The sequence below is a fragment of the Aphis gossypii genome, chromosome 2 (assembly GCF_020184175.1).
Source record: "Aphis gossypii isolate Hap1 chromosome 2, ASM2018417v2, whole genome shotgun sequence".
NCBI lineage: Eukaryota > Metazoa > Arthropoda > Insecta > Hemiptera > Aphididae > Aphis > Aphis gossypii.
Genome location: NC_065531.1, coordinates 39558442 through 39578361, shown reverse-complemented (window position 1 = coordinate 39578361; position 19920 = coordinate 39558442). Strand labels below are relative to the sequence as shown.

Below are 19920 nucleotides of genomic sequence, written 5' to 3'. Positions count from 1 at the left end.
TCTTTGTTTCTAATCTTACACTTTATAATGACCTAAAATTTAAAACTGTATTCATTGAAGCAAAATGTTTCTAGAAAAGATTTCATACCAAACTACAGCTTCATCCTAATCCTCTTATAAAAAAATTATCTACCTTATCTATTCCAGATAATCTCTCAAGGTGACTTAAGCATCGATGGTGTCGCGACCTTCTATCTGAAACTTAAACTAATTTAGTCTAAATAAACTATTAAAAATTAAAAAAAAACCGCATAACTCAAAATAGGTAGTGTCACAAATGGGTGGTTTTTTCCTTTAAAATACTCACATGCAACTACTTTTGTCACGGTTACTTATTGTTCTAGTCTAATGTCTAATATAAAGATCCTTATAAGTTATTCTTGTAGAAACCTTAAAATCTCAAATACAAATTCGCAATATATATATTTTTTTAGACAGAAAATTGAATATCTAAATGAAAACGAACAATTTTTGTTATTTTTAGTATAATTTAAAATAAAATTTGTAAGGACTTGGAATTTTTTTTTAATGCTTTTATTATAATTTTTATTTTTTATGCACAAAGACATTTTTCTAAATATTTAGATAAGTTTTAAACTATTATCAATTTATACTACAAACCTATATATACACATATGATAAATTGGTATTGACTTAAATGTTAATACAAATGATATATTATATTAAAATAATTTAAAATATAATAAATGCAATTTTGTCTGAAAAAATATTTCAACCTGCTATATGACTAATATTGTAAAATATTTTACTGCAATATTAATATCTTTATTTGTATCATAAAATATACTTATTAATATTATGACCGTTTCAAATCAGAATCGTTTTATCATTTAATTAAAATGTAATACATTCACGATAATTTATTGAATAAAGAGATTAGGTATGTAGGACAGGTTTAAGTGTAATTGTACACCAAATCGGTTACTTAACATCCCACTTTTTTATTTATTGTTATCTTATAATTTTTAAGACTTCGCATTAATTTAAAATTATCTAGTGTAATTATGATAGCCGAGTAAAAATGTTTAAGTTTGTGTTTTATCAATTCATAGTATTTAGCTGTTCGTAGAAATTAGAAAGTATTTAAGTATCAACTATAGCATTCTATAAATCTAAACTAGTATAATTTTATTTGTATTACAGTAGGTAAGTAATTTAACTTAATAATGTTCATGGTTTTTGTTTTACAAAAGTGAGTTTATAACCGAAATTATTATTTTTTTAACACGTATACTGAGTGCGCCGAAAGAGTGCCAGTCGGGATATCAAGTTTTGCGCATCTTCCTGCCATCAAAACTGGTTTCCCTATGGCAGAGTGACGTTGGGGATTCGCAGTAAAACCGATTTTGGTTGCCGCCGACTTGCGCTCTCTCAGCGCACTCGGTATAGTAACCAATGATCGTTGTATCAGTAAAGCGGAATTGGTCGTGATTCGTATAACTTTAAATTATACACACCATGGTATAGTATAATATTTTATTTGTAGAATTGAATTAATATAGGTATTTTATTGTAATCCGGAGTGAGTAGAACGATGGTTGACGAAAGTAAAATCGTCAGTGAATATACATCAATAAAATATGGTTGGATGGCGACGTTGGCTCAAGTAAATTTTTTATTCTCAAAACATGTTCTAAGACGTTAAAATCAAAAATGTTAGTTGTTGGCTACTATAGCGCAGAGTTTTCTGTCAATCGGTTGGGGCATGCAATTATCAATATCGGCAATTGTTATACGTCACTTACAAGGAAATACTGAAAGTGATTTTTCAATATCACTAACCGAGGCGTCTTGGTACGGTGAGTAAATATCTGTTTGTATAATTTTTCGCTGTTGAAACTTTAAAACGTATACATGATTTCGTATTTTGTTATGTACTTATTGCACATAATGTATACCTATGCCATAAAAATGCTTTAGACAGCAAATTTATTTAAAACTGCAACAGATCAATTAAAAAAAGTATTCATTAACAGAATTATAAAAATTAATAAATTAATAAATTTGAAAGTATTATTTTTATGATTTAACTATTTTTATACAAACCAATAAACCAAATATTTTATTTTATATTATTATATGTATTATATACTATATACAAATTACTTTTATTATATTATACAATATAATATGTATTGTTATTTTATTTAAAACCATAGGGAGTATATTGTTTATAATTCACCCATTTGGATGTTTTCTATCGGGAGTCTTACAAGAGAGGTTCGGAAAAAAGTATTGCATGATTTTCGCAAATATTCCTAGTACCATCGGATGGACTTTACTGTACTTAGCTCAGTCGTCGCTTTTTCTCTACGCGTCGACACTTCTGATGGGATTCAGTATCGCCGTCGGTGCTGGTGCAGTACAACACGCCTACATCGGGGAAATAACAGAACCAAGACTCAGAGGCGCCATGGCTTCGATAACGAATACAGCAGCTTATTTTGGAATATTGGTATCTTTTACTTTGAGTTCATTTTTTGACTGGCGAACTGTTGCATTGTTGAGTACTCTTTGTCCGATAATTTGTATATTGTTAATCATTTTTGTACGTGAAATTTTATATTACATAATATATACTATGAGATTAACTAAGCATGCTCATCCACATTTTCTTTTTCATTCATTTAATTATTCAAAGTCTAATTTTTGAATTTTTTAAACATAATTAAAGTTTATATTTTCAAATTGAGATTTTTTGCACTATTTAAGAAGTGTCCAGTGGAGAAATATCTATTTTTCAAATGGCAATTTTTCTTTTCTACAGTAAATTATTAAGTGAATAATTTTTTTGAATATTTGAATGTATCAAAATCAAAATTTGAACGAGTAGTTATTGAGTTATTTAACTTTGTATATTTAGGATAATATAGTTACATAATATAATGGGTTTGTAACATAGCCCAATGTTAAAGTACCTAATTTGAAAATATAAGGGATTTATATCAATCTTATTTATAATATTAATAAAAATGGTGGTCTAAGTATATAATATTAAATCTAATATTGCATTTATTTTATAATTTTATAAAACCATTTTTAAGGACAATTATCTTTAATATCTTAATGCATAACATTTTAATAACTGAAAAACTACTCGTTTGAATTTCGAATTGAGTACATCAAATTTTAAAATAAAATTTATTTTTCTATAAAATAATATTAGAAAGATATAAGGTTGTATCTTCAAGAAACTTTTACTAAGTAGTGAAACAAATTTCAATAATTTTAAAATATAGTCTTTAAGTGTATTTAAACATTTAAAAGTTCAAAATATGTTTTATAAATTCATTATTAAATGAAAAAAATGAAGGTGAACGTGGTCAGTGAGTCATTCTGTATATATTTATTATTAATCTGTTTTAACTTACGTTTAAGTTAATATTGATGGAATTTTTTTATTTTATTTGTTTAGATCCCAGAGTCTCCTATTTGGTTAATCGCTAAAGGTAAACACGAAAAAGCTGAGAAGGCCATTTGTTGGCTTAGAGGATGGGTAGACTCTGAAACAGTTAAACCCGAACTATCTAATCTATTACATTATAACAATGTATCTGGAACGATTGGAACGCAAGATAGCAATGTTGTTACTAATGATAGTAAAAATTTGCTATCAAAATTAGCTCAATTTAAGAAACCATCGGTTTATAGGCCGATGAAATTAATAATGATCTATTTCTTCACGTCGTATATAGTTAACCTTACTCCTGGTAAACCATTCATTGGTAAAATAATGACAGAAGTTGGTTTGCGAGATCACCAAAGTATATGTTTGGTATAAATACTACAGTAATATTCGCATATTGTGGATAAATAATTAAGAGAAATTCATTTTTAGATTATTTTTTCCATTTTGCAAATGATTGGGAGTGTGATATTGATTTTAACTATACGTCGTTTCCGGAAAAGATTTTTGACGTTAGTAACGACATCGATAAACTCTGCTTTATTATTATTATTTAGTGTATACATCGTAGCTATGAAAAACAATTGTATTAAATCGATACAATGGATTCCTTTAACATTAATCGGCGGTATTTACCTATCTGGCGGTAGTGGTGTAGCATGCATACCCTGGATGTTAATTGGCGAAGTGTTTCCAAACAAGTAAATATAATTTATATAAATTTATAGATATAATATATTTATTATATTACGAGTTTGTAGGTACACCGTTTATAAAAAATTTGATTTAAATCGAATATACATAGGTATGTAAATTAATCAAACATCGATTCATCGCGTGAATTATATTATAGTAGAAAATCATTGTGCGTAAATTTATATTAGGTATAGTATTTATAATTATAATCTCTTAATAAATATAGATTCTATATAGGGATTTGAAAAATTGCAGTTCTAATGAGCATTTAGTCACTATTTATTTAAGTATAAAATTGAGTGTTTTTTTTTTTAATATCAGTGCTTGTTGAGTTCGGAACGTATTTCCGTGGTCAATTTGATTTTCACGTTGAATCAACTTTGTGATGAGTTTAACTCAATGAACTAATTCTCGATGAATAGACGTATCCCCATTATTATAATTATTTGTAAGATATTTTTTAAATGTTGATCGTATTGATTTTAAAATTATGTGATTTTACTTTTTTTTTTTTTTGCGATCACATTTTGGGGCAATAAAAAATACTTTAATTTTCAACTTCGAAAAGGGTTCTTAGAAGAAAATGAAATCTAATTGGTATTTTTGTGGGGGGGGGATAAAGTAAAATTAAGTCCTAGTACTTTTCAAAATTAAAAAAAAAATCATAAAGAAACCACTTTTTAATGTAAAATCAGTATTTGACGAAATTGATTAGGTATGTTTTTTGTTGTAATTCAAAAATTAGTGAAAATTTCACTAAATTTCTTTATTAATACTTCCTACAAGTATTAAAATTGTATAAATATATTGATATTTTTTATCTATTAATAGACATTAAAAAAAAATCGTCAATGAGTTAAAAATTTGAAAATTTAATACAAAGTATCTCATTAATAATTAATTTAATAATTAATAAATATTGAAAATGCACAATCAAAATATTTTTATAAGTTTAAATAATTATAATTAGAATGTTGTCAAAAATCCGTTAATTTACAAATTATTTTGTGATTCGAAAGTCATATATAATTTTTCTTTATATCTCAAATTTGATTATTTAATAAATATTTTCTCGTTAGTCTTTTTATTTATAACGATTAATAACGGTTATATAATATGGTATAAATATTATGTACAGCTATAATAATTAAATACAATAAATGTAATGTTCTAGGAAAAATAGATCAATCTACTAAAATATCATTAGCAAAATAAAATACTTTAACACTAATACAATAAAAACATATTATCATAAAATATACTAAGGGATAAAAGATGAATATGTGATGGACTGTCATCGCTCAGAAACGTTTTTCGTATACATGATGCATAATTGAATTCAAATTTAACACATCCGTGACGACCATGACACATCTAAATTCAGGTTAATTAAATGAGTCAAGACATGAAATAAATATGGATAAACGATAATATTTTTGTATTTCATCAGTAGGGTCTGAATTTAAATTCTTTGAAAAATATAAAAATATAATCTTAAATAACCAAAAAAACCTTTTAATCATTTTCGAAGCAATAATGCATTTAAAAAATGACCAACATTTGTTTAATATACACGCAACTACACAAGTGATATAATAAAATATCAATAAAAATAAAACATCAAATTTAGAAACAGCACAATAAATAAATATTATACTTAGTTGTTTTTTATTTGAGTACCGTTATTACACTGAATCCGGGCCCTAATCATAAGTTTTAAAGTTGATTAAATTTTTTTGAATATTATTAAATATTTTACAGCCAAGGTTGGCAATATTTTTAATATAAATATTTTAAATTCGTATCTTAGTTCTTAGATACCTACAATTTTATTCCATGTATTGTCGTATTGAGTATTTGATAAAAATGTTTGAAAAATACCCAATACATTAAAAAGATACTTTTGAATCATTCTTTTTTTCCAAGATTATAACAACTCATATTATTATTAGTAAATAGTAATGTCAGTCTTTACTTTATAATTTATGCATATATTTTTTCGTCTTACCGAAATTGTTGTAGTATTAATACTATTGATATGCAACGGTAATTTACGGTATGCTACTACAATATATTACTAAATTAGATAACTCACATAATATACATTATATCATGTCTGTATTGACGTATCAAAATGGCTATGTGCCATTTGTATATATGTAATATATAGTTTAATGATTACTGCTAGTTTGAGTGGTTAATTAAATATCATTATATCGAGAATTATAGTATAAATATGTATGTATAATAACAATACAATATGATAACAAATTTTCAAATGTTAGGTAATTTACACGATAAGATTTTTTACATACACTTAATAAATTTGGACTATGTTGATTATATATTTATATGTTACCTCTAAACTATAAGTATACGACGGAGACGAATGGTATTAAATTGACTGTATAGTGTATACGTATTTATTAATATTATTATTTCCTATTAATTTTAAGTTATTGACTAGATACTAAATAGTAATAGAAATAAATAGTTACTACTAAATGTATACAAAGAATAATAGTTATTAATTAATCGTGTCGTAAAATAATGTCTGTAATTATAATTACTATTAATATATTGATTATGGATTTTTGTCTATTTTGACTATTGAAAATAAATATCTATACAATATTATGTATTTATAAGTTTTAAAAAATTTGTGATTTCGATTATTTTAATGTATTGAGATTCGAGTTTTAAATATCAAGTATCTAAAAACTTAAAGTTTAAGTATCGAGTATCTAGTATCACTATTCACTATGTTCTAAAGAAAAGTATCTGATATCTATAGTAGGTATAGGCGTATAGCGATACTCTAAAGATAAATACCTAGTATACGTATCTAGTATCGAGATACCGATCTTCAAGTATCTTCCTGAGTATAGATTACCTATACAGACATTAAAGTATTTCTATTTAAATTATTTTGTACGTTCTGTAGTAAATTTGTAATGGTGTATTGTATTTAGCATAAATGTTATCATTTATCAAGACAATATCTCAGCATTTATCTTGGTATGTGTCTTTACTCTTTAGTAATCCTTTTTGATTTTGTGAAGTAAGATGGTCAATGGTCATGATACATAATACCTAGTATTAATATGTAAATTGAATTCAACAACTTTTCTTTTTAATTTTTAGATATTTTATTATACATTGACATTTATATATTTGATATTTTATTTTTATAGAAGTCGAGGAATTGCAACTGGAGTATGTGCAGGAATGTCGTATTTACTTCTGTTTGCATTAACAAAATCATATCTAACAGTTGAAATGTTTTTGAGTATTGAGTACTCAATGTGTCTTTTTGGTTGTATTGGTATTTTTGGATTAATATATTTGTATTTTTATTTGCCAGAAACTGAAAATAAAACATTATTAGAAATCGAAGAATTTTTTACATCGAATTTAAAAAGTAGAACGTAGAAAAAAATATTAAATGTTATAAGTTATTTTTAAAATCTTTAAGGTTGAAATATTTCAAATACATTTTAATATGAATGTTTAAAAATAATAACTTCATAAGACTTTGAATTTAATATGGAAAATATCAGATTAATCACTAATATTTAATTCAAAATTGTTCGTTTTTTGAACAAATACGATTAGCTTAAATAAAACAAATACATATTTTGTTATGTTATTACATAAGAAATTAAAAATAAATATATTTGTATCATATATTATATATACATATTAAGGAAAAAAATTATGATAAAAAGCTTAGTAATAACTAATAACATTAATTACTTCAAATGTATTATGGCCATTTTATTTATAAATAAATATACAATGTACAATACCCGATGGATTTTTATTCTTTACGCTCCTATTGTAAATAATACAAATATTTTAGCGCTATTGAAATATTATATCCTCAATAATATTATAATTAATTAAATACATTTAAGTAATGAATTAAAATAAGAAGAGGATTAAGATATTTTTTTAATTTTTTATTAACAATTTTACAAAGGTCTTTCTTACAAATTGTCAGACATTGTATCTACACGTATATGGCAGACGCTAGCAAGTCAATTGTCAAAATGGACAAAATAATCATTTATTTTAAACCATGTGTATTTTATCAATTAAACATTACAGACAATACATGGATATTGGACATATTCTGATTTAATAAAATTAGGAAATTCAAATACTGGAAGAGTTAACTTTTCCTTACATATATTATCATACTATTAACATATTATTATTTATTTATTAAATATTAAAATTATTTATTTTTATGTGCGAAGCCCTAGAAATAATTTTCATTTATATAATTTTAATTTTTTATACTTTTTATATGGGTTGCTGGTATTCCTTCCAATGTTTAATTAATACTTGATTGCCGATTTTGACGGCTCTAGTAAAATAAATATTGAGAAAATCCTATATTTCTACTATATTTTCTTAAAGTAATAATATTAATGTAAGATATAATTGAGTTTTTTGAAATATTAGATAAGCATTCTTTATTTGTTTAAAAAATAAAAAAAACATTATTTATTTCAATCAATATTGACCTTGCATTTCATTCAAAATCTACAATGTAAAAATAAAATAATATAAATGAGGAAAAAAAATTGCTTAATTCAGTTCAGGTTTGATAAATATAATCTAATCTGTGTAAAATTTGAAATATGGTACATTATATATTCATGTATAATATTTTTATAAATTAATATATAAACATAGGTATAATAGTTTATAATCATGTTTGATAGGTACTTCAACATGTTAATATGCCGTGCTGTTAATAACAGAATGAGGTGTTACTGATAATAACACAACTTAATAAATTATTCACGAGTTTAAATTTGATATGCACGTTTTTGTTGTTCATCAATAAACTTTCATTCGTTATATTAAATACTATAATTTATATATTTAATTATAATTAATGCCTGACGTAAAAGAAATCCAAGCGCAAACATCTACACAGAAATATGGCCCAAAAGCGACGTTTGCACAAGTAAGTGTTTTATTTATAGTAAAAAACATTTTGAATCAAAATGTCTAACCGATTTAATGTTAAAATTTTGAAAGTTCTTGGCGACAGTAGCACAGAGTTTTCTATTTATCGGGTTGGGCATGAACCTTTCGATATCAGCAATAGTCATTCGCGACTTGTATCAAAACCCAAACAGTGATTTTTCAATAACGACCACCGAGGCCTCATGGTACGGTAAGTAAATTGAATATAATTTTCGACAGGTCGATCTCATTGACTATTTGAATTTTCTTTTTTCACCATAATATATTTTAAAGTGTTGAAGAAAATTTCACGAACTAAGTACGAGGTAAAAACTAAAAACGGTTAATCGTTTTTTGAACACAATTGTGTTTTGTTAATTAATATTTCTCAACGATTATTTATCTGATACTATGCGTATTTAACGTACCATTGAACGTCCTAATTATATTATTTACACGATATAAATTTTAAATTTTATCTGTGTGATAATATAAGCTATTATTATTTATTATCACATCTTAAGTTTAGACCTTGCAAAACGGATGAGAATAATTTAGTTGGACAAGTGCGTTATGGACTGTTATTTTAAGCGTTGAAATTGTATTGAGATATACACTGTAGTACTGTACAGTGTACACATTGTACAGTTCATAACAATATTATGATGAAATATTAAACTTTTATTACCTACATAAAATACATAGGCGTATGAATATCAGTTGATAAGTATATTTCATGTAAAAGTTGAAAAAGCTGATAACTCGTAAATATTTTTAAACGCACTATGAAATAAAAAAATAAGACTAACAATTGTATAATATTTGTTATAATAATAATTAGCGAACTTATATGACACTAGTGTTGTGCACCTGATAGAACAACGCTCTATCATAATTTTGATAAATGCAATACGACGATCGCACGTAAATGTCTATACTATCACGTATTTATACCTATAATACAATTTTCTTATTTTCATATTCTCAATTTTACAGGAAGCTTGTTGTTCATAATTTACCCGTTCGGGTGTTTAGCATCAGGTATCCTGCAAGATAAATTCGGAAAGAAACTCTGTATGATATTCGCGAACGTTCCAAGTATTATAGGATGGATTCTGCTGTATTCCGCACGCTCGTCGGTGTTACTGTGCGCGTCCACCTTATTCATGGGATTTAGCATGGGATTAGGCGCCGGATCTACCTCATCGTACGTCGGGGAGATATCGGAACCAAGGCTCAGAGGATCTCTGGGTTCGCTAGGAACCACAGCGATGAGAATGGGCGCTACACTTATGTACATTCAAGGATCGTTTTTCGATTGGAGGACTACAGCGCTGTACAGCACAATCTACCCCATTATATGCATATGCTTTATCATTTTCGTACGTATTTCGATTTTATTTTATTTTTATTGTAGTTATTTTAACTGTATACAATGTATTAATGATGTATGGTTTTATTTTGTTCCCGAGTCTAGATCCCAGAATCTCCCATTTGGTTGATCGCCAAAGGGCGGAATGAAAAGGCTGAAGAGGCTATGTGTTGGTTAAGAGGATGGGTAGAACCTGAAAAAATTAAACCAGAATTTCTCGAACTAATGCATTACAATGAAGTATCTGGAACACAGGGTGGCTGCAAAATTGATACCGACGATAAGAAGTTATTTTCAAATTTAACCCAGCTCAAAAATCCAGCGGTCTATAGACCACTGAGATTGTTAATGATCTATTTCTTTGTATCTTCTTCAGTCAGCATTTCCCCTGCCCGACCGTTTATTACCAAAATAATGAAAGAAATCGATTTATTCAATAATCAAAACGAATCGTTGGTGTGGACTTATAAACTATAGTCTTAGTAATGCTGATTATAATTTAACAGTTATCGATAATATTTCATCATTAAAATTTTAGATTCTCCTGTCAATTTTGATGAGTGTTGGGTCCATTATAGCGACTGCGACTGTTCATCGAGTTGGAAAAAGATTATTGGCCCTAACGACATTAACGCTAAACACGGTTACATTATTTTTGTTTGGTGCATACATTATTGCAGTCAAAGCCAGTTATTTAACATCGTCTCCTTTCATCCCATTGATATTGCTGTGTAGCATTTATTTTATCGGCTCATGCGGTATTTCGTGCATTTTTTGGATGATACTGATTGAAATTTATCCCAACAAGTAAAATATTTATATTTTTGTTTTATTTGTTTTTATTTAGTTTAAAATTTTTCATATATGCGCAGTTTATCTTTAAAACAATTGTTTTGAATTTAGTATTGTTTTCAAACTTTTAATCAAATGGTTTATTTTAAATAATATTATCCTACTAATTTCATCATATAATTTTTCGATAGTTGAAAATGATCAATGAATTGGTGGCTTCTATTTTAATTTATTGAATTAAACGACTGCGTTTAAGTTATTGTTTGCTATTAACTAGTTATACTATAGCGTATCGAACTCATTTAAATTATCTATTAATTAAAATGTTGTTTTTTAAATATTATTAAAACTATTATCATAATTTAAAAATTTTATAAAAACGCCATCGCTAGTAAATTATTACATTAAAAATAATACGACTATAACTGTATGGTCTCTATACTAAAAAGTATATTACTTTATAAAAAAAGTATACTGTACTCTATATACTGCTATTTTAGCAGTAATGATATATTTAATAAACTTTTATAATTATAACTATAGAGTATAGACCATAGTCCTCTATAGAAATGTCTACGTGTGTCTTGTTCACAAATGTGTTAACTTAAAAATTGTAATTGCCTATCATATTTTTTAATACTTAAACTTTATAGTAAAAATTTCTTCTAATTGAATTTTTTTCCCCGCAGAAGCCGAGGAGTTGCTACATCTATTTCGTCTGGATTGGCCTATATAATATTATTCATAATGACAAAATCATACTTAATAATAGAAATGTATTTAAGTCTGGAGTACACTATGATTCTCTTTGGTTGTATTGGCGTTTTTGGGTTCATCTATTTGTATTTTTATTTGCCAGAAACTGAAAATAAAACATTATTAGAAATTGAAGAATTTTTTGTATCTAATAAAAATGGCTGAATTAAATATATTGCTTTTTGTTATTTTGAATTATATTACAACAATGACATTGAATTTAAAACATCAATCATATTTTTAATAAGTACATAGTATATTTATACACCATCAGTTAATAGTTATACTAATTAGTAGTAAATGGCGACCCTCAATTTGCGATCATTGGTTACAAAGCGTCGTAACATGTGTATTGATAATCCTTAAAAACTTTATCAAAATTAAATATCTTTGAAATTACCTCGATATAGTGGAGGTCACTTTGATAGGTGTGTTAATTAGAAAAATAAAAGAAATAGGTCTGCTATAAAAGTATCTTAAAATTATTTTAAAATTTTGAAGATTACTATTGCGCCAATAAAATAATAATTAATAATATTTGTAATATTGAAAATTGTCAAAACTAAATGATTAACATTATTTTTGAATTAGAATAGGTAAGTTTTAAAATATCATAAAATATCACTGTTATATTTATTTTATTTATTTATTTTTAGACAACTGAAATTTTCGAATTTTTAAGAATTTTTTTTTTTTGAAACATCGGCAAAAAAATGTCGGATGCCCAAAAAGCTTGAAAATTTAACACAAGATTTCTTATAAGTCGTTCTTATTGTAGTAAAAAAAAAAAAAAAAAAAATCAAAAATCGTTTTTTACAATTTTTTTTATATGTATTTTGTTCAAATTTTTGTCGAAATAGCGAAATTTTGCAAATAATTTTATTGTTGAAAATTTGAAAACTCATAAATTTTTTTGGATTTATATCTTAGATTAAAAAATTCAACACTAAGTTTTCCGTAAATTATCCTTTTAGTTAGTTATTGAGCAAAGACGAAGGGTCATTATTATAGGAAAAAAATGTTATAATGTTATGAGCATCTGAATAATTTAAAATTTTTACGAAATCGTGTAACGATGATAACGATTTTTCCTCGAACGATTTTCAATATTTGTTATTATTCAAAAATATAAGTCATAGATACTTAAACATTTCACCAGTTATTTAGATAGGTCGTTTTTTTTTATAATTTTAACATTTGATGCACGCTCTATATTCGTTTGTAAAAATAATATAACAATATTTATTTAAACCAATATTGATTGATCGTTTTATTCAAGATCTATTATGTAAAAATAAAATAATATAAACGAAAAAAAAAAATTGCTTAATTCAGACGAGACTTGTAAAATACAATCTAATCTATGTACAATCTGGAACGTGGTACATTATATATTTATGCATAATATTGCTTATAAATTTATTTATAGATATAAGCTTATATGATTTATATTTAATCAATTATAAGCCTATTTAAATCGACAAAACACACACTCGTGCAATTATTACCTATATATTGTGAAGTACTTATTTACGTTGAGTAATTTATCTTATTATTATAATTAGTGATGCCGATACACTAAAAATACTGTTCCACTATTCAGATCCATGATTTAAACATAATTTGATGATTATTGTTTTCGGTTATACTAATATATTTAATACTAGTAATTTTAAAATAATGGATGCAATAGATATTACCTAAATTATTATTTTATTATATTTTTCGTTATTATCATAATTTTAAGTATTGATAATAATGTCAGTTGTATATTTATTTGTGTGATAGTGTTCTACAGCGAGATAAGCTTATTAAATCCTCATTAGGGATCAGACATTTATGCTAAGTCAGGTTAGATTGTAGTGAAAATAAATTTACAGGTAATGATTTTTAAAAAAAATACGTCATGGTTCTTTAGTCCACATACAGTGGAGAGAAATGAGATTGCTTATGTTTAGTTGTATTCTATCGACGTTAGAAGTGTTTATAATAATACAAATAAAAATAATAATAATAATAATATTTATTTATTTCCAACTAACAATATAATATACTGTGTGTGTGTGTGTTGTGTGTGTGTGTGTGTGTATTTTTTGTCATCTCTTTTTAGAATAATTAAAATGCTATGATTTTATTTTATATTATACTCGATGCAATGTAAATATAGAACCAAATAAGATTAGTGAAAATAACTTAAAATAAAATGTTTGTATTATGAATTTAGGCAAATACAATCTAGAAAATGAAACATTAATACCTAATATATTATAAAAAAAAACCCACAAATAGCAGTCCCGTCATGTATGCTATTTGTGCATTGTACATCACTTGCTTACACATTTTAAACAATTTACCTTAACCCTTTTAATAATGTAAAAGTATAATTTAATCTTTAAAATATTTCCATAAATGTGCTACCTCAGATTTTTAAGTTATACAAGAACCAACCATAATTATTGTAAAATACAATAAATAGGTTTTATCTAAAACAACAACGATTTGAACGACAAGACTGACTAATGCCCTTGAAAAGCTACAAAATATAATATTGTTGAGACTGTTAATGTTTTTCAAAGCATAATTTATAACAAGCCGTTGTAGGGTAGCGCTATACCCGTCACGAAACATACAATTCTAATAATTAAATTATTGTATTTAATTTTTAATTATTCAAGCGCAAATTAATTTTGTTTGTATGTAATTATATGTCTGCCTGAGCTGTAAATACTTTTAAAAACGAATAAGCCACAAACCCATGTCAAAAAGGGTTAAGTTTATGTAATATAAATCCTGATTTCTAATTCGTGTCTAATTAAATGTGCATATTGATAGGGATATAATGAATACTAGTCCCGCTTACAGATAACTACGGGCGGAGGGGTGGGGTTTTTTTTTTCAAGAATAAAAACAAATTACAAATCAAATTATTATAATTAATATACATATTTCTTTTTTAATTGAAAAAAAAGAAATATTTTTTGAGTAAACCATTATTTTTAATTGAACGAAAAAAATAATGCATCGACCCAATTTTCAGCGCATTATTGTATATTAAATTATACACAATTTTCATAATAACTTTAATTTATTTAAAATATACCTTTTGTCATAATTTAATTCGAACATCTTTGATAAGGTCGATGAATATGGTAATAGTCTTATACTTGCAACGAATTGCTCTATGTTGTCTGTGTAGGTCATACTCGTATTGTCAAATACTTCTGAAGAGTTTTTTTTCCGTCGAATGGAATATTTTAATAAAAAATGTTTGAAGCACCTATATTTTATACAGATATATAATATTATGTTATAAAGAAATATAATGTATTTCAAGAATCATCAAATGCATTTTAGCACAAAAAAAAACAAATGAAAATAGGTCACCGTCCATCAGTTTTACGGAGTGTATACGAAATCGTATCAACGAAATATTTGTAAGAATCCCAACAAAAATGATAACTATCCACTAATAGTAGTACATAACAGTAACGCACTAACGCGTGCTTGAAATTATTATACACTACAAATGGAACGTTTTCATTGTATTGCCGACATAAAAACCTTTAAATAAATGGAAATTTAATCATAGCTCGTAAATAACAAGGGTAGAAAATAAATATTAGCTTTATTATTATTAACATCGCGATGTGATTAAATAAGAATTTTAATAAAAATGCATAAAGCGCTTAATGCATAAGACTATTATAATATACGATCTTATTACAAATTACGAACGCGCTACGGCTTTTATTGGATCGATTCGTTTGGTTTTTTGTAAAATAAAGAACTTTTTTTTATGTACCTATTGATAATTGAAATAACAATGTATATAATATACGTTATTAAATATTATTACAGTAAAATGGTATTAATTTATTAATCCCAACCGATCTTTGATGACGTGAATACTACAATAATATTTCTACTACCTATTTAAACATGTACAATTGAAATTCCGTCAAAATATTGAAACACAAATAATAAATGATTATTTTTTTCGGAATAATATACAATACCTAATATATGTATATTGAATTATTTTTCAACATAATAATCAATACTTGATCGAAAACGTGTTCAAATATTGTGGCGGATAGGTGTAAAAGTACCTAAAATAACTACACATATTTTGCTTTTCTGTTGCGAAATGTGTTCGGTTGTTGATCTGTTTGGAATAATGATAAAGGGTTATATAGCTATTATATACATATATATATACTTTTACCACGAATTTCATAAAAATAAAAAATAAATGATACCTTTTTTCATTCAATAACCATGTGCTATGAATGAGTGTATATTATACTATTATATTTATATAAAACACTTAAATATAACAATATATTCGCCACCATAATAATATATACCTACATATTCCTCACATATCTACGACGCATATTCAAATCGATACTATTTACACAAATACATCTATTTATTAGATAGATACATATTTAACAGTCATTTACCATGTATAAATTTCCAATAAGTGCTTGACCCTAGGTCCTAGGAATTAAGGCTGAATGTCGAAAATCCCAGTCATCCAGCCCCGTTTCCAATTTCAGGGTGTGTTAAAAGTCTACTGTTTGACAACAAAAACTATCGGTAGGTATAGACGGAGGAGCGGCGGAAAATCTGACGGAAAGGAAAAGAACTAGGGGAAAAACATTACAAAGGGTAGGAGAAACAAATTATTTTCTAATCAGTGGTTCCTTCGGTAACTGCAGGACTTTAGCCTTTTCTGGCGAAAAAAAAAATAATTCCTTTTTTTATTTTTTTCTTCTCTGCGCGTGTTTGCGTTTCGTTTCGATCCGTTATAGTATAGTTATAGTATTTCCGACCCGCGGGACCTACATAAAAAAAAAAAAGACAAGCACATTGGTTTTTGTTTAAAACGTCCAAAGTTTAGTTCTTTTAATCGTTCAAAACAATATAAATACCTGACGTTTGCTAACGGTCAAACCAGTATACTCAATATATAGATACGCTTATTGTATCATCTGCGTCCTGAGAATGAATCGATCGGAGACAAATTATTTCGTTTTTGAAAATTTAATCGTAACAATACGTTAATCAAAATATACCCCACATTATTAAGATCAATCCAGTTAATGTTTTATTGTTTGTAAATACAAATTTGAAATAAAAAACGCATTTTTATCAAAATATATGACTTTATTATTATAGTAGAATAACTAATAAGTTTTATAGCAAAATATAATTCACAAAATTATTTTAATTAATTGATTCAAGAATACATAAATATAACTGTACAAGTTGGTATATAACATTTAATAACATAATTTATAGATTTGAACATTGTAATATAATATGACTATATTATCATAGTCGAATAAGTTTCATAATAAAATTTGATTCACAAAATTATTTAAATTAATTGATTTAAGAATAAATAAGTACAACTGTACAAGAATATAACATTTTATAAAATAATTTAAAAATTTGAACATTGTAATATATGACTATATTGTCATAGTCGAATAAGTAAATAAGTTTCAATAGTTTCATAATAAAATTTGATTCACAAAATTATTTAAATCAAGTACAACTGTACAAGTAGGTATTTAACATTTTATAAGATAACTTACATGTTTGAACACTGTAAAATATACAGTTTATTAATTTCTATACTATGTACTGCAGACCATATCATGCAGCGCAACAAAATACGCGACGGGCGAATTTCTTCGCCCGCTTCCACAACGAGCGTCGTTTAAGTTTAACCTGGGTTACCTCTGGTTCTGTCACAGTCATACTGCTACGAGTTGACGAGTCGTGTGAAACTTTCATCGAAGCAGTACACTCGATTTTGGTGTCGTAAGACGTCTTATCTGTGTAATGCAGTGCTATATTCGGCATTGAATGCCACAATTCTTTCTGAAGACCGGCGAGATCTCGGCTCTTTAGGTCCGGTTCGCCCGATCCATCACGGTATGATACTGTTGCAGACTGATCAGAGGAGACTTCCGCGGTCGGGAGTTCTTGATTTCGTAGTCCGGCGTTGTTTTCCAATTTAATCGGTGTCGGGCCAATTGCAATGGGTTCAATGGAAACCGACTGTACATTAACGGCGGTCGGTTCCTGCAGGATTGCGGCCGTGTCGATCTCGTTACCTGCGGTTGTTAAAGCCGTCGATGTTAAATTAGGCAACGATCCGTAAAGTCGTTTTATAGTTGTAGCCGATACATTTTGACTAGTCGAGATTGTTTCTAACTTACCATTTTCCGGTGTCATTGATGTTGGTTCATCGGTTGTCGGGACCGCAGGAGATGAAGACAAAATCTCGTTTTCGGATGTATTAATATTTGAAAGTTCGTGATTTCGTAAACCGGCGTTGTTTTCCAATTTAATCGGTGTCGGGTCAAATACAATGGGTTCAAGGGAAACCGGCTGTACAGTAACGGCGGTCGGTTCCTGCAGGATCGCGGCCGTGTCACCATCAGTTGTTAAAGCCGCTACCGTTAGATTAGGCATTGATTCGTTTGGTCGTGTTATAGTGGTGCCGGATACGTTTTGACTGGCCGAGTCTTCATTTTTTCTTCTTCTTTTTTCTTCTTTCTTTCTTTCTTTTCTTTCTTTTCTTCTTCTTTTCTTCCTTTCTTCTTTCTTTTGACTATTTTGAGGATTCATTGGTGTAATGCATGCAGTTGTTAAAGCCGTCAACGTTAAATTAGGCAACGAACCGTAAAGTCGTTTCATAGTCGTACCCGATACATTTTGACTAGTCGAGGCTGTTTCTAACTGACCACCATTTTCCGGATTCATTTCATTAGGTTCATCGGATATCTGGACCGCAGACGATGAAGACTCGTTCTCGGATATAGTGTTCGACATGTTTGTATAAATATATACGTTGTAAAGCTTTTAGAATTACAGAATAATTATTGATAATTGTATGTTTTATAATACTTTAATATCGCAGTGTTGCAGAAGTGAAGACTGAAATAAGACTGTGAGATTTGATACCGACAGTATTATAATATTATTTATTTCAAAACTATGCCGTTGACAATAGCAACGACACGGATGTTTATAGTTTTTGTAATGGAAATACATTTTTTTGTCAAGCCATAGAACAATTTTCAATTATTTTTAAATTTCATTTTATGTAAATACAACAATTCTCAGAAAGGTCCAGGGGTCCGAACCCCCCCCCCCCCTTCGATTTTTTTTTCAGTTACAGCCTTGACCCCACAAAAGTATACACCGAACGACACTTCTGATTAGAGCTCTCGTTGGATTTTGTAACGTATATAGATACCTATATATCCCCTACGGCCCGGTTAAACATTTTGGTTTATTTAACTGAACCCTTTAGGATTAGGGGTTATTATATTTTTCATTATTTACTATGTACCTACTAAATGTTTATAATTGTTTTATTGCGTAATGTGTGGTCCGTTTGCCGGCGGGATTTTATTATCATTTTAACGGAGTGCGTAAATCGGCAATGCTGCTGGCGGGTCGTCGTACCTATTAATCAGTAGTACACAACATTGCAACGGCTTTCGTGCCAACCATTGCAGCACCGACACATCGCCGCCGTACAAAAGACATCGTAAAATCGTAAACAATATTTTAGTATTATTATGTTATCATATTGCATTATTGCGAGATATCGGTACTAGACATCGCGCGCGCGCGCGCGCGCGCGTGTGTGTGTGTGTGTGTGTGTGTGTGTGTGTGTGTGTGTGTGTGTGTGTGTGTGTGTGTGTGTGTGTGTGTGTGTGTGTGTGTTTGTGTGTGTGTGTGTGTGTGTGTGTGTGTGTATTTTTTGTCATCTCTTTTTAGAATAATTAAAATGCTATGATTTTATTTTTGATATATTTTCCTGTAGGAATAAATTTAATCTAGTTGGTACTTTAAAGTGTCAAAA

The 19920-nt window shown here is 27.4% G+C and overlaps 2 protein-coding genes across 2 annotated transcripts; one reads left to right on the top strand and one right to left on the bottom strand.

Annotated features, from left to right (window-relative positions):
- Positions 1-1027: 1027 nt before the first annotated feature.
- Positions 1028-12197, top strand: LOC126549778 (uncharacterized). Its single transcript, XM_050200149.1, has 13 exons — positions 1028-1627; positions 1682-1820; positions 2181-2569; positions 3437-3796; positions 3860-4128; positions 7318-7551; positions 8106-8158; positions 9049-9104; positions 9179-9317; positions 10103-10488; positions 10584-10934; positions 11017-11285; positions 11960-12197. Exons 1-13 carry the CDS (start codon positions 1556-1558, stop codon positions 12189-12191), a joined length of 2949 nt encoding a protein of 982 aa, XP_050056106.1. The 5' UTR covers positions 1028-1555; the 3' UTR covers positions 12192-12197.
- Positions 12198-17496: 5299 nt separating this feature from the next.
- Positions 17497-19300, bottom strand: LOC126550563 (uncharacterized). Its single transcript, XM_050202403.1, has 2 exons — positions 18263-19300; positions 17497-18157 (listed from the first exon to the last, which is right to left on the bottom strand). The coding sequence occupies exons 1-2, from the start codon at positions 18876-18878 to the stop codon at positions 17694-17696; spliced, it is 1080 nt and encodes a 359-aa protein (XP_050058360.1). The 5' UTR covers positions 18879-19300; the 3' UTR covers positions 17497-17693.
- Between the last annotated feature and the right edge of the window lie 620 nt (positions 19301-19920).

Coding starts and splice junctions, on each gene's coding strand:
- LOC126549778 (XM_050200149.1), top strand. CDS start 1,556: ATGGTTGACGAAAGTAAAATCGTCAGTGAATATACATCAATAAAATAT. Junction 10,935..11,016: donor ATAATCAAAACGAATCGTTG/GTGTGGACTTAT, acceptor TTAAAATTTTAG/ATTCTCCTGTCAATTTTGAT. Junction 11,286..11,959: donor ATTGAAATTTATCCCAACAA/GTAAAATATTTA, acceptor TTTTCCCCGCAG/AAGCCGAGGAGTTGCTACAT.
- LOC126550563 (XM_050202403.1), bottom strand. CDS start 18,878: ATGTCGAACACTATATCCGAGAACGAGTCTTCATCGTCTGCGGTCCAG. Junction 18,158..18,262: donor ATCAATGACACCGGAAAATG/GTAAGTTAGAAA, acceptor TAACAACCGCAG/GTAACGAGATCGACACGGCC.